At 49.6% G+C, this 13,624-nt stretch overlaps 2 protein-coding genes across 6 annotated transcripts; one reads left to right on the top strand and one right to left on the bottom strand.

The window, feature by feature from the left end:
• The first annotated feature begins 61 nt into the window (after positions 1-61).
• Positions 62-6,500, top strand: fbxo11b (F-box protein 11b). 4 transcript variants are annotated; one of them, XM_085903149.1, is made up of 21 exons: positions 66-429; positions 1,352-1,515; positions 1,591-1,672; positions 1,769-1,910; positions 2,000-2,129; positions 2,221-2,304; positions 2,377-2,509; positions 2,577-2,683; positions 2,810-2,921; positions 3,032-3,138; positions 3,204-3,341; positions 3,420-3,637; positions 3,727-3,907; positions 4,003-4,125; positions 4,269-4,354; positions 4,424-4,644; positions 4,709-4,819; positions 4,892-4,999; positions 5,081-5,189; positions 5,255-5,353; positions 5,434-6,500. In XM_085903149.1, exons 1-21 carry the CDS (start codon positions 342-344, stop codon positions 5,561-5,563), a joined length of 2,673 nt encoding a protein of 890 aa, XP_085759275.1. In that variant the 5' UTR covers positions 66-341; the 3' UTR covers positions 5,564-6,500. The 4 variants fall into 4 exon arrangements, with proteins under 4 accessions (XP_085759277.1, XP_085759275.1, XP_085759276.1 ...); XM_085903150.1 differs by having other exon boundaries at positions 67-429; positions 1,591-1,651; positions 1,766-1,910; XM_085903148.1 differs by having other exon boundaries at positions 67-429; positions 1,766-1,910.
• A 298-nt stretch (positions 6,501-6,798) lies between these two features.
• msh2 (mutS homolog 2 (E. coli)) lies at positions 6,799-13,106 on the bottom strand. 2 transcript variants are annotated; one of them, XM_085903146.1, is made up of 16 exons: positions 12,876-13,106; positions 12,624-12,772; positions 12,154-12,423; positions 11,859-12,005; positions 11,454-11,603; positions 11,250-11,383; positions 10,953-11,152; positions 10,599-10,708; positions 10,192-10,315; positions 9,962-10,112; positions 9,782-9,879; positions 9,186-9,431; positions 8,861-9,065; positions 8,546-8,793; positions 7,733-7,899; positions 6,799-7,485 (listed from the first exon to the last, which is right to left on the bottom strand). In XM_085903146.1, exons 1-16 carry the CDS (start codon positions 13,081-13,083, stop codon positions 7,258-7,260), a joined length of 2,835 nt encoding a protein of 944 aa, XP_085759272.1. In that variant the 5' UTR covers positions 13,084-13,106; the 3' UTR covers positions 6,799-7,257. The 2 variants fall into 2 exon arrangements, with proteins under 2 accessions (XP_085759272.1, XP_085759273.1); XM_085903147.1 differs by having other exon boundaries at positions 6,799-7,431.
• Positions 13,107-13,624: the final 518 nt, after the last annotated feature.

Genomic DNA, 13,624 nt, shown 5'->3' with positions numbered 1-13,624 from the left:
GATTGGTCGGTGAATATGAAAGCTCTGCAATGATTGGCCAGAGGGACATGGCTCTTCTTTTTTTTCTCGCGATTGTTTCCCGTGTGAGTTAATGGCTCCTCCTGCAACAGACAGAGACGGAGCTGGCTCTAGCGGCGTTACGGGGGGGGAGGCAGGAACACGGCGGAGAAAAACGGCCGATTGCAACCCAAATAGCAGCGGGATCTCTGTCGCAGTTGTCTCGCTGTAACCGGAGAGAGGCTGCCCGGGCGCTAGTGCACAGGGCTGAGGGTTAAATTTAGACGCGCGTCGGCTCAGCTCGAGGACAGCTCTGTGTTTTTAACCAGCGACCAACTCCCCAGATGAACTCCGTCAGAGCCACCAACCGGAGACCCAGGCGAGTGTCGAGGCCGCGCCCGGTGCAGCCCGAGCGGAACAACGGGGACAGAGGTAAGCCAAGGCCCTGCAGTGCAGTGGGCTTAAAAGCCGCGTCAAGCAGGACGCAGCCCACTCCCTCGTCCCCTCTGACGCGGCGGCGCTAGCGCCCAATCGCCTCCCGGTCTGTGCAGGAAAGACCGTGGCTTGGCTGTGTGTAGCCCAGGCCAGGCCGCGCTTTGTTTGGCTTGACTGTAGCGCGGCTAGGCTACCAGCTAGCGGAAGGTTGGGGGGGGGTTGTCTCCGCTTAACGTAATGCGTATGGAGCCAGACGGCCGACGAGATCGGCCCTCTCATCTACGCCCGTGCTGAGGGGAGAAAGAGGGCTGTCCTTTGTGGGACAGCCTTGCCCCACGCTTTTTTTGCCCCCTTTGCTGTCTCTCTCGCCGCATTCCCAGCTGTCACTAACGATTCCAAGGGTGTAAATCTGCAGCGTCCCGCAGCACTGCCATCTTTGGGGTGGAACAAAAACATGAAGCGGCCGTCATCCGGGGCGACGACGATCGGCTAACACTGCGCCAAAACCGTCGCACGGACACTGATGTATGCGCCTCTGCTGCTGTGTCCATTTTGTAGGGCGCTTTTGAAGACTTTTTGCTTGCTTCCTTCCTTCCCCGTTCTGCGTATACTAGCAAGCCGCTGCTAGCTGCATTTGTTTACACCGCGGATTTGCCTGCTACGCACTTGGCTTTTGGAGGCTTTAGCCCGGCGTTCTATCGGGGGCCTCTTTTCGTTGGCCTGCAGCACAATCACACTGTGCAAAATGAAGGTGTGCGTTCTTGATCACCATGACACTAATTGTCAACCTTTGTCTGCATTACACGAGCCCACTGTCAGCCACGCTCAAATGCACGTTGTGTCCCGATCAAACACTGCAGTTCGTGTTCAGCCCTGCCCCTTTTGTCCCCCTTCTAACTCCCATCGATGATGTGTGCAGATGAGGAGGCTCCTGCAGCAGCCGCAGCAGAGATGGCTATTGAGGAGTCTGGTCCGGGAGCTCAGAATAGTCCCTACCAACTCCGACGCAAGACGCTGCTCCCCAAGAGGAGCGCCGCAGCTTCCGCCGCTGCCTCCTCCTGCCCCAGCAAGGGCTTGATGGAGGTTTGGTCTTTTTCATCGCAGCGTTATACGTGTGCGTTTCTCTGTGGTGAGCTGGAGCGTGTGCTTCTTCCGCAGGGAGCATCCACGTCCTCCACAGAGGCCTTCGGCCATCGGGCCAAGCGGGCACGCGTGTCGGGTAAGAGCCACGACTTGCCAGGTTTGTTTTTGTTTTTTTCATTCAGCGTATTTCATTTGCGACACGGCCGTCGTTTCCTCGCCCTCCTGACATGTCGCTGTGTTCCTTTTTCAGCAGCGCCAGCAGAACAATATCTGCAGCAGAAGCTCCCTGACGAGGTGGTCCTAAAGATTTTCTCCTATTTGCTGGAGCAAGACTTATGCCGGGCGGCGTGTGTCTGCAAGCGCTTCAGCCAGCTCGCCAACGACCCCATACTCTGGTCAGCAGATACCCCGGAGGGTTCGCCTTATTGGTTTAATGCGGCAAGCTGATGTATTCCTTTCTTTTTTTTTTTTTTACTTCTCCCAGGAAGCGTCTTTACATGGAGGTGTTTGAGTACACGCGTCCCATGATGCACCCCGAGTCAGGGCGCTTCTACCAGGTCAGCCCCGAGGAGCACGAACACCCCAACCCCTGGAAGGAGAGCTTCCAACAATTGGTAAGCACCGCAGAACGAGCGCAGACGCCAAACGTCACACGCCGTGCGACGTTTTCGGAGTATGGCGGTCGCTGAGATGTCATTGTTTCAGTACAAAGGTGCCCACGTCAAGCCGGGCTTCGCCGAGCACTTCTACAGCAACCCGGGCAGGTACAAGGGCAGGGAGAACATGCTGGTGAGTCCAGTTTTGTGTTTTTAGTTAGCATCCCAATACTTTTGACTGAAAAGTTTTTTGTTTTTTTTTCAGTACTACGACACCATCGAGGATGCGCTGGGCGGCGTGCAGGAAGCCCACTTTGAGGGCCTCATTTTTGTCCACTCGGGCATCTACACGGACGAGTGGATCTACATCGAGTCTCCCATTACTATGATCGGCGCAGGTACGCACTTTTCTCACGTCCCGACAGGCGCGTTGACATTCACCGTGACCTCCTCGCTCGCCCTCAGCGCCCGGTAAAGTGGCAGACAAGGTGGTGATAGAGAACACCAGAGATTCGACGTTTGTCTTTATGGAGGGCTCGGAGGACGCGTACGTCGGCTACATGACCATAAAGGTTAGCGAGAGTGACAAATGATTTGCCGTTACTCATAATCGCAATAAAACAAAACAAAAAAACTATTTCGTTATAAACCTCGCTTTTCATGGAAGGACTTGAGCACTTGTCTTTCTCCCTTCTCAGTTCAACCCCGACGACAAGTCGGCGCAGCACCACAACGCGCATCACTGTCTGGAGATCACAGTCAACTGCAGTCCCAACATCGACCACTGCATCATCCGCTCCACGTGCACAGGTACGCGGCGGCTACGTGACGCTACGTCCATCGACGCTGCATTTTGAAAAGCTCCCTTTGCAAAACACTCCCCCCATCTTACCGGGCTGTGGTCTGATCTCGCCTTTCAGTGGGTTCGGCCGTGTGCGTGAGCGGCCAAGGAGCGTGCCCGACCATCAAGCACTGTAACATCAGCGATTGCGAAAACGTGGGCCTGTACATCACGGATCACGCGCAGGTAAACGCACCTTAGCTAGCCTAGGCAAAAGAAAAGCGCTAACAAAGACGCATGTGACGTTTCAGGGCATTTATGAAGACAACGAGATTAGCAACAACGCACTGGCGGGCATTTGGGTGAAGAACCACGGCAACCCCATCATCAGACGCAACCACATCCACCACGGGAGAGACGTGGGAGTCTTCACGTTCGATCACGGCATGGTAAACGAGTTTTGCGGTCACTCGGGTGGCCCTTGCCCCTTTTTTGTCATTTCATGGTTGTGCGCCGTGCACTTCCAGGGCTACTTTGAGAACTGCAACATTCACCGGAACCGCATCGCCGGCTTCGAGGTGAAGGCTTACGCCAACCCCACGGTGGTGCGCTGCGAGATCCACCACGGCCAGACGGGCGGTATCTACGTGCACGAGAAGGGGCGGGGACAGTTTATCGAGAACAAGATCTACGCTAACAACTTTGCCGGCGTGTGGATCACATCCAACAGCGACCCCACGATACGGTAAGGGCTTCTTTGGGAGGCACGCAAATTTTGGAGCGGCCAGACTGGATTCATGGCAATTGAATGTGATGTTTTTGTCGCCAACGCAGAGGCAACGCCATCTTTAATGGCAACCAGGGAGGCGTGTACATATTTGGGGACGGCCGGGGTTTGATAGAGAGCAACGACATCTACGGCAACGCCCTGGCGGGAATCCAAATCCGTACCAATAGCTGCCCCATCGTGCGTCACAACAAGATCCACGACGGCCAGCACGGCGGCATCTACGTGGTAAGCGTGGTAGTTTTGTTTTGTTTTTCTCCCACCCCGCTTTTAATTCTATTTTTGCGTCGTAACGCTAAATAAACACCGTGATCGACCGGCAGCACGAAAAGGGCCAAGGGGTGATCGAGGAGAACGAGGTGTACAGCAACACGCTAGCCGGCGTCTGGGTGACCACGGGGAGCACCCCCGTCTTGCGCAAGAACCGCATCCACAGCGGCAAACAGGTCCCACAAACCACACACTGGCAAACAAAAAAATGGTTTTGGTCAGAGTGCAATAACACAATGTCCCCACTTGGTGGTGCTACTACATTGTGCTTCGGGAAAGGATGAGATTGGATTTGGAATTGTTGTTTGGCGTGTCATAGGTGGGCGTGTATTTCTACGACAACGGCCACGGCGTGCTAGAGGACAACGACATCTACAATCACATGTACTCCGGTGTACAAATAAGGTAACTTTTTTGCAGGATGTGCTTTCTGTATGTAAACACGACTTATCGTGAATTGCTCGCTCTTGCCAGGACGGGCAGCAACCCAAAGATCCGTCGCAACAAGATCTGGGGCGGACAAAATGGCGGCATTTTGGTCTACAACTCAGGTTTGGGCTTCATCGAGGACAACGAGATCTTCGACAACGCCATGGCGGGCGTGTGGATCAAGACGGACAGCAACCCCACGCTGAGGCGCAACAAGATACACGACGGCAGAGACGGGGGAATTTGCATCTTCAACGGAGGCAGAGGTACGTTGGCAAAGCCGCGCGACACGTGCGTTCGCGCCGCAAACACTTTGTCGCGTGCGCGCAGGTCTGCTGGAGGAGAACGACATCTTCCGCAACGCTCAGGCGGGCGTTCTGATCAGCACAAACAGTCACCCCATCCTGCGCAAGAACCGCATCTTTGACGGCTTCGCCGCAGGTCACAATCACAAAGGGCCGAAAGCGAGCGGTTGCAAATGTGTCCCGCTCAAACCGCCCGTCTTCCATTCAGGTATCGAGATCACCAACCACGCCACCGCCACCCTAGAGGGCAACCAGATCTTCAACAATCGATTCGGGGGTCTTTTTCTGGCGTCGGGCGTCAACGTCACCATGAAAGGTACCAAAAAAAAAAAAACTCTTGGTCAAAAACACAAAGGTCCAATTTCCCGTAAAAAATCTTTGTGATGGTTGTGATCAGACAATAAGATCAACAACAACCAGGACGCCATCGAGAAAGCGGTGAGCCGAGGACAGTGCCTGTACAAGATCTCCAGCTACACCAGCTATCCCATGCACGACTTCTACAGGTGAGGAGAGCACCTTTTGGTCTGGTCTATCCCTAGCGCGCTTGACCTGGCGTCTTGTCGCGCAGGTGTCACACTTGCAACACGACAGATAGGAACGCCATCTGCGTCAACTGCATTAAGAAATGCCACCAAGGACACGACGTGGAGTTTATACGGCACGATAGGTGAGGCCACGATTTTTTTTTTTTTTTTTGTTTGCACTTGAATTGCACTACATTTTTGTAACCTCCTTCCCCCGTTCCAGGTTTTTCTGCGATTGCGGTGCGGGCACATTGTCCAACCCGTGCACGCTGGCGGGCGAGCCCACGCACGACACGGACACTCTGTACGATTCTGCGCCGCCTATCGAGTCCAACACGCTGCAACATAATTGAACAAGAGCGACGGGACTGGCGGCATGATATCGCGCACACATACACGCAGAATCGCCCCGCCCCACCCCCTCCCCTCCCCTCGCACCCGACCCCATAGAGACGCTGAGATGTGCGGTGCAGAAGGTGAGGAAGTGCAGGCAAATCTCCACTAGGGGGAGGCAGAGGAAAGACTGAAGCGATTCCTTAGTGTGTATGTGATTTTTGTGTGGTGTGGAGCACTTCTGCTTTTTTTACGAAAAGAAAAAAAGGACGGTAAAAAAAAAAAAAAAGACATTATGATCAGTGGATTTTAATTCAATGCTTTATCATGTAGTTTTGTATTTCCAAGCAAAAAGCTGACTGTATTTGAATGTCTTTTATTTTATTATATATTATAATTATTATTTCTTTGGTTAGCGTCCTGTCCCGTCTCATCCCTGTCTAAGCGGCTGCAGAAGCTCCCTGGCGAGCCAGTGTGCAAATTCTTTCTGTGAAAGAGAATCTGGTTTAAACACTAAAGAACCCTCTCTGTGTTTGGGCTTGATTGACAGGTGGGGCCACTTCGCCCACTCTTGTACAAATGTGTCTAACGTGTGTGTGCGTGTGTACAGTTTGATGCAGTCAGTGTTTTGTGGAGAGGGTTCCAATAGGATGTGTCGGAGCTCTTTTTTTTTTTTTAACTGGACCCCCATGAGTTGATCTGCAGCCCCCCCCCCCCCCCCCCCAAAATGTATCGTGGTGACTGTGGCTCCTCATGCAGCCTGAATCGTATGCATGTACCATAACATCTAGACTTAATATATTGTGAAGTATTCAATAACCATTATGTAGATGCTAGTTGGAATTTTTTTTTTTTTTAAAGGGGGGGTATACTTTTTTTCCTTCTTTCTTTGGAAGGCAAAACAAAAAAGAGAAACGGGAAACTGGCCATTTCTAAGAAAATAAAACTTTATTAGAACTGAGGAGTCCTTTTTTTGTGTTGTATGTACGTTTTCATTCTGCTTTCGTGTTCATAATACTGACTTGAAAAAGGACTCACGCACTACTTTAATCCAAAACAAAATAAGCAATTTAGGGATAAAAGTTGCTCTTTTTTTTTTTTTTTTTCTCGACGAAAACTGAACAGCATTTTTTTTCTTATCTAGTTGAGCAAAAGATTTGTGAAATTCCTAACGCTTCAAGTGGCAAAATGTCACCACTGTCACAGCTAAAATTGGATTAAAATGCATCAAAATTATTTTAAAGTGTAAGTCAGATGACCTTGCAGTAACAAAGCTTTATTGACAAAACTGTACAACACACTGTAAAAGCGTTTCAACGAAACGAAGATTACCGAAAAAAGGAAGGGGGCGGGTCTGTTATTATTCGGTCTGAATAGATTCACAAAACTCAAGATTTGTTTTTCTTCAAACTTTTCATCCAAAGCAAAATCTTGTCTTGAATTTAGTGTTGTGTTGGAAGGAATTATCTCCACTGAGTTTTTCTTTCAATGAAAGGTTTTTTTTGTTTACCTTTTTCAAAATAGAACAAAATTGTGCTTCAAATGAGAAGACTCAAAATCTATATTTTTCTAAAACGTTGTTTTGCCAGTTTACAAACAATAGCAATTGCGTTTTGGAAGAATTCTATTTATATTGTTGCACGCTAGAAGAAAATTCAAAAAGGTGGATCTAGTTGTTTTTTCCCAGGTGACTCCAAGCGCGTGTTAAAGACGATCAAGACGTGACGGGAAGCGAGCGCGCCAGAAGCTCGGCGACGTAAGAGTTGTTTTTGGCGAGCAGAGCCTCCTTCATGCGGCTCAAGGCCGCCCTCACCTCTTCCTCCGTCATGGCGTCGGCGGGAAGAGACTTGGCTTCCTCAAGGAAGTCTCGGACCAAGTCTTCTCCGACCTGACGGGAGAAGACGGACGGCGAACGTGAGGCGTCGTTTTGTGCACCGGGTGCCTGCGTCGCCACGAAAAAAAGTCGTTTTGCGGGGGAAATCGCCAGAGATGGAATCGTATGGGCCGCAAATCCAGGTTGTATTTTTTGACAGAATAATTTGCTGAATAAATTGTCTTATTTTTATAAATTACAACTATTTTTCAAAAAATATGCGCAGCTTGTAGCATTTAGGGGTTCACACTAATTATATTTCATCTGGCGTCTGAAGGGTTTCGTTTTTCTCAAAATGTTTCCTGCCATCGCTTACCTGTTTGTCGCTGCGTCGTCTCTTGGCCTCGGGCTCGTCCCCCGTCGCAGACACCGACTCTTGAAACTCCTCCAGCTCCTTTGCCTTCTCCTTCGCCATGGCGACCACCAATGGCGGGAAACAGGCCAACTCAGCCACGTGGATCCCAAAACTTTGGTCGCATACACCTGGAAGTGCCCGCACACAAACACGATTAGTTGGGGAAAAAAAGACAACATTAAAACTATGAACAACTTGCCTTTGTTGCCGTTTTGTTTCTAGTCACAGTTCGAGCTGAGCGTCAAACCGTTCAGGTTTGACAAAGAAAAACTTAAGGCAGTTGCAATTCAACTTTGAATTCTTAAAGGCCGCGGGGCTGACCCTTTTAGCCAGCGTACCACGTTGTGTCAGCAGTGAACCGCATGTGGTGCATCGATTTGCTGAAGGGGCCTATGCGAACAATAGAGCACTGTGATAAGCGCTTGGTTCCGTTGGATCACGCACAGCTCATTCAAGCGTGCGTGGAAATTTACACAATCTCACCGCAAGGAAATTAAGAGTAAGAATCTGGAACAGGAAAAAAAAAAAAAACATTCCTATGTGTGTCTTAATGCACAATTGTGGCTTTTTCTTCTCAGTCTTTCTGCCCTCCTGTCACTCGTGGACAGTTCGGCTGAATAATAAATCAAATTCAAATCGACTCAGTGTAGTAGAATGCAATTTCTAAACGCCAAAACCTCCCCCCCCCCCCCCAAAAAAAGGGGAGGGGCTTCATTTCTGTCAGGTAAGTCATGTAAATAGATTTTCTTTTCCCCTCTTTTGTTACCAACTGACCTGGCTTGACTCTGTAGAGCATGGTGAGCGTGTTGTCGGACGTCAAGGCCGTGACGTGGAGGTTGTGCACGGTGGGCAGTTGTGCCGCCAGCGCCGTTAACTCGTGGAAGTGCGTGGCGAATAGACAGAAGCAGCCAATCTTGGCAGCGACGTGCTCGCTGATGGCCCAGGCCAGGCCGTAGCCGTCGTAGGTCGACGTGCCGCGGCCTAGCTCGTCCACAATGACCAGCGACTTCTCCGTGGCAGAGCTGCGGGGCAGACGTTTGACGTCAGGGTCGGGCCCGAGAAGGCCTCTACGATACGGCGAGGTCCTACCGCAAGATGGCCGCCGTCTCCAGCATCTCTGACAGGAAGGTGGACACTCCCTTCACCTGGCTGTCCCCTGCCCCGACCCGGGCCATGACGCTGTCAATCACGCTGAGCTCCGCCTCCTCGCATGGCACAAAGCAGCCGATTTGCGCCATCAAAGCGATCACGCCGACCTGACGAATGAACGTCGACTTTCCGCCCATATTTGGTCCTGCGAGAGTGAAGATATTTATTTTTTTCCAAAACGATTTGTGCACAGGTGGAAACGCGAAAACAGTTTTTTGGATCATGGATACCGTAACCAAACGAGCACTAATCAGCGTCCGCTCACCAGTGACAATGTAGAAGCTCTTCTCCCCCTGCACGAAGGTGACGTCGTTGGGTATGAAGCAGGTGTCGGCGTCCGCTTCCATGCAGGGGTGGCGCGCCTGCCGCAGATGCAGGCGGCGGGGGCCGTCGGAAAGCAGGCGCGGCCGCACGTACGGACCGGGGGCTGACACCGACACCGTGGCAAAGCTGACCACCGCGTCCAGCAGCGCCACCACCTCACCCAGTGTCTGCAGAGGATCTGCGTAGCCTAGTTGGGGGAAGAAGAAAAAAAGGCTACTAATCATCCTAATTTCTATCACGACAATTAATATACTTTAGAGCTGTTAACTGAATGATGTATGAATATAATAACTTAGTAATATATTAAAGCAGATGGAAGTGAATCTTTTTTTTTCTTTTTATTGTAATTTTGAGAATTACATTCTACTACATCAAGATGTTGGTTCGGATTTAATGAATTGTTCAGCCCTAATTTCTGAGAAGCTATTTTTGCTTGAACAATAAAAATAAACTAGTAAAAAAAAATACTTTTTTTCATCAAGTTTAAGACACCGATGGCTCTTTGTCGTATAAGAGCACATGCTACTAATTACCTACCTGAGGCGATGTTGATGACCTCTTTGACAATAGCGTTTTGTGCTTCCTCATATTTCGTCCTGCTGCTCCCGTAGTCCTCGTTGAGCTCACTCAGCTTGCTGAGGACACATTTCCGTGTCAGATCAACCAAGGACACGCACCCACACACACACACGGGCACACACTCACAGACAGACAAACCTGTTAGTGAAGCGCACACCGTTCTTCTGCACATCCAGTGTGGTGAAATTCTTGTTGTTTCTCAGGCTTTTCTCCTCCTTGCAGGTGACGCGCAGGTAGAAGCCCAGCACGCCGCTCGAATCCAACTTCACCGTTTTTCCGGCCTCCAAACCTGAAGAATTTTAAAATGATTTGACTCCTCGGCACGTGGCCACCACACACGTGTGTCAATGGCATTCCCGTGACCTCACCTAACTCTCTGGCGGCGGCGTTGAGCACGGCCTGCATGCTCTTCTCCAAGGCGTCCATCTCCTCTCGCAGCTCACCCAAGACGGGATCAAACGAGGCTTTAATCAGGAACTCATGGTGTTCCACCTACAAGGGGGTTCAAACGACATCGTCACGAGGATTCGATTCGCGCTTTCAGCTCGGCGCTGTTATAAGAGCTATTTACATCATCACGCCACCCCTGGTGACTCAAGAGGATAATTTGTTCAGACCACGTTATGGCGAGGCCGAGTCAATCGTTCACGCAGTGATGCACGCAATCTTTTCAATCAAAACTGATTTTCCCATTCAAAGGGGCTTTAGTTCTGCTTCTAATCATGACCATCTACTCCCTGATTTAATTATACTCACAAGTGTGAGAAAGCCTCACCTGGTTCATGTCCAGGGTGGCCTCGATCATCTCTTGGTACTTGCTGAAGTCAGCCTGTAGGTCCCTGAGGGGGGAGGTAAAGACCGCCTCAAGCAGGACCTGGTGATTTCCTAACAAACAAACACCCATTCAGTCTGTAAAGGAGTGAATTATGAAAACATGACACATTCATGACATACTCCCCCATCCCTTTATTATTTTTCCCCTCAAGAAAACATAACAAATGATCATCATGGGACATTGGAAGATGCAAAAAAAAAAAAAAGCTTTGTATGATAGTGTCCTTGACAGGTATGTAGGACATACAAAAAAAGAGGCCAATCGAGCAGTTTCCCACAGACAAGAGTTTGATACCCGAATAGCTGCCAAGGGTGGTGACGAGCGCGGGGATCTGGTCGACGGCTCGGTGCACACGGTAGCAGTCCTGCAAGGTGGCGTTCTGGCGATGGAATTTCTTGGCCAGCCGCTGGAGGTCGGGGAAGCGGCGCAGAAGGTCGCCCTGGCACGTCTGCCTCAGCTCCGAATCGCACACTAAACTTTCCACCAGGTCGAGCCTGGACGACGGAAAGATCGCATGAAACATCATGTCGTGTCATTTTATGTCACCTGTGAAACCTTGCCACCATTTTTTTTAACGTGTCAATAAAATACCTCTCCTCGATTTTTGTTTTGTCAAGGAGCGGCTGCTTGATCCACTGGTGGACCAGCCGCTGGCCCTGAGGTGTGCGACACTTGTTCAACAGTCGGGCCAACGAGTGAGCCCCGCTGGTGTCGTCGGGTGCACTCTGCAAAAAGGCAAAAGTGTCATAACAAAAGAAATAACACGATAATGCCAACGAGTCTTTCAGCACCAACCTGGAAAAGGTTGAGTGCCCTGACGGCAGCATTATCCAGCCTCATGTACTGGCCCAGCTCCAATTCAGTCAAGCTGAAGGAGTTGAAGTTGGACTCATCAGAGAGCAGCTCCAGGTAGCGCACCACCGCCGCCAAGCAGGCCACAGCCACCTAACAGGGAAAGCGCTACAATCGAATCCGGTCTATTTTTTTTTTTTTTTTTTTTACACAAGCAATAAAATCTGCATTACATTAATATTACATCTATAACATGAGGTTACGTTTACGGTAAAACTAAAAGAGCTGAATCATGAATTAGTAGGAAAGACAGATTTGTTTACTTTATTTGAAGTTCACAAATTCCTGTCTATATAAATTAGATGTTGTGCGCGGAGGACACAAGTGGGACATTTCTTCTGCTCTCACCTGTTTGTCGAGCTCTGGGAGGGTGTTGCTTGCCAGCGTCTCTCCCCGTTTGGCTCTCAGCAGCTTGTTGAGATCCTGGACCAGGTCCCTGCTGCTGAACTCGGCCCGCTTCCTCTCTGAGACCAGCGCACCACCGCGCTGCACTACCTGCAGCAACCCAAGCAAAGTATGACACACTGCAATTTTTCTGGTCTCTTTTTTTGTTTTAAATTATTTTCCAAGTGTCAACTGACACTTTTTTTTATTTTTTATCTTTCACTTTTAATGGGAAATCTTGAGAGATTGAGAGACAAACCTCACGCAGCTTGATGCCTTCTGCACTGCGGTCCCCCTGAACGAGGAGGCACTCTTTGGGGCCGACCTGTACGAGCAGCGATTCCAGGTTGGAGAAGACCTCGTTGTCAGGGAACTCGCACACGGCCATGGTGCGTTGCGCCGCGTCCACGTAGCCTACGCCGACCACACCAGAGGCAACACGCACGGCCACCACGCCCGCGCAGCCTTCAACGCCGTTTCCATTGCCGAATAGGATCTCCTCAAACTGGGTGAGGTTTCCTGGAGAGGCCTACAGGGAGCGGCAAAGATCACAACATTTAATCAAGCTAAAATATTATATTAGGTCTTGATGGATTTGACAAGTGTATGATTAGACAGAGGGACATAGTGATAAATTATTCATTCTGTGAGCAAAATTAAACTGTCAAGCAGGCACATTCACAGCTTGATATAATGTAATTTTGTGTGTAAACAGTATAGAAGACAAACCTTGAAGTCAACCTTCCAGTCATGCTCCTTGCTGCTCTTGCTGTGGTTCCTGTACACCTCGACTCGGTACTGCCTGAAAAGGAGCAGGTCCTTCGCAACAGCCTCAAAGTTGAGCTTGCTCAGAACCACACTCTCCAATTTACGACTGCCTAGCAAGCGACATATTTCAAAGTTAAAAAAAATGTACGCGCCACGATCATGCATATAATGTGAATATCTGATGCTAAACTACGCCTAGCATAGTTAGCTTACCAGAGCCCAGGTGTTTGATTACGCCGTTCGTCTTGAAAACCTCTTTCGCGACGAATATGGCGTCTTTCCCGTGAACCGTATAGTAGTCGCTACGGTCAAATATGCGGAAAGTTGTGTCCGGTTTCTCCGGCATGGAGAAGTAGAAGCTGAGGAAGGCGTGCTCGGACGCGCTGTCCATGGACAGGTTCTGTTTCGGCTGAACAGCCATGCTAGAATCTCCCGCCTCTGCGCACGACTCCAGAAAGGAAGTGACGTGTCCGTTTTGGAAGTTGTTTATTGTTATTTTTTTCTTTTAACCTTGAATTGCATCCTGCAGGTGGACTAGATATTTAGTTTTAAGAATTTAATTATTTTTGGTTACTTTTTATCGTCCCGTCCAACGACTTTCAAAAGAGCATCTACTATGACGTCACGTACCTTTCCGGTTAGCAAAGGGCTTCAGGTGCTCCAACTGCACAAGATGTAAACAAATCATAAGATTAGCAAACTGGATTGGATGTGACACAGATATCTGTAATGCAGTTTTGCCTTTGCTTAATGCAAGTTTTAATGGACAAATAATCACTTAAATTGGCTCATTTCCAATGGAACCAAGTTCATTGTGACTGTCTTTCCGTTTCTACATGCTCAGACCTTTCTTTTCTAGGTCATGAATAGTTCTCAGAAAAATGAGATTCAATTGGTTGCCTTGCCTTCCGTTTCACCGATGGAAAAAAAACGTAGTTTTTAAGCTGAGAACAATCCCCACG

This window comes from Syngnathus leptorhynchus, chromosome 22 (assembly GCF_054491065.1).
Source record: "Syngnathus leptorhynchus isolate UIUO chromosome 22, UIUO_Slep, whole genome shotgun sequence".
Classification (NCBI taxonomy): Eukaryota; Metazoa; Chordata; class Actinopteri; order Syngnathiformes; family Syngnathidae; genus Syngnathus; species Syngnathus leptorhynchus.
This window is presented reverse-complemented; position numbering and strand designations above follow the sequence as displayed.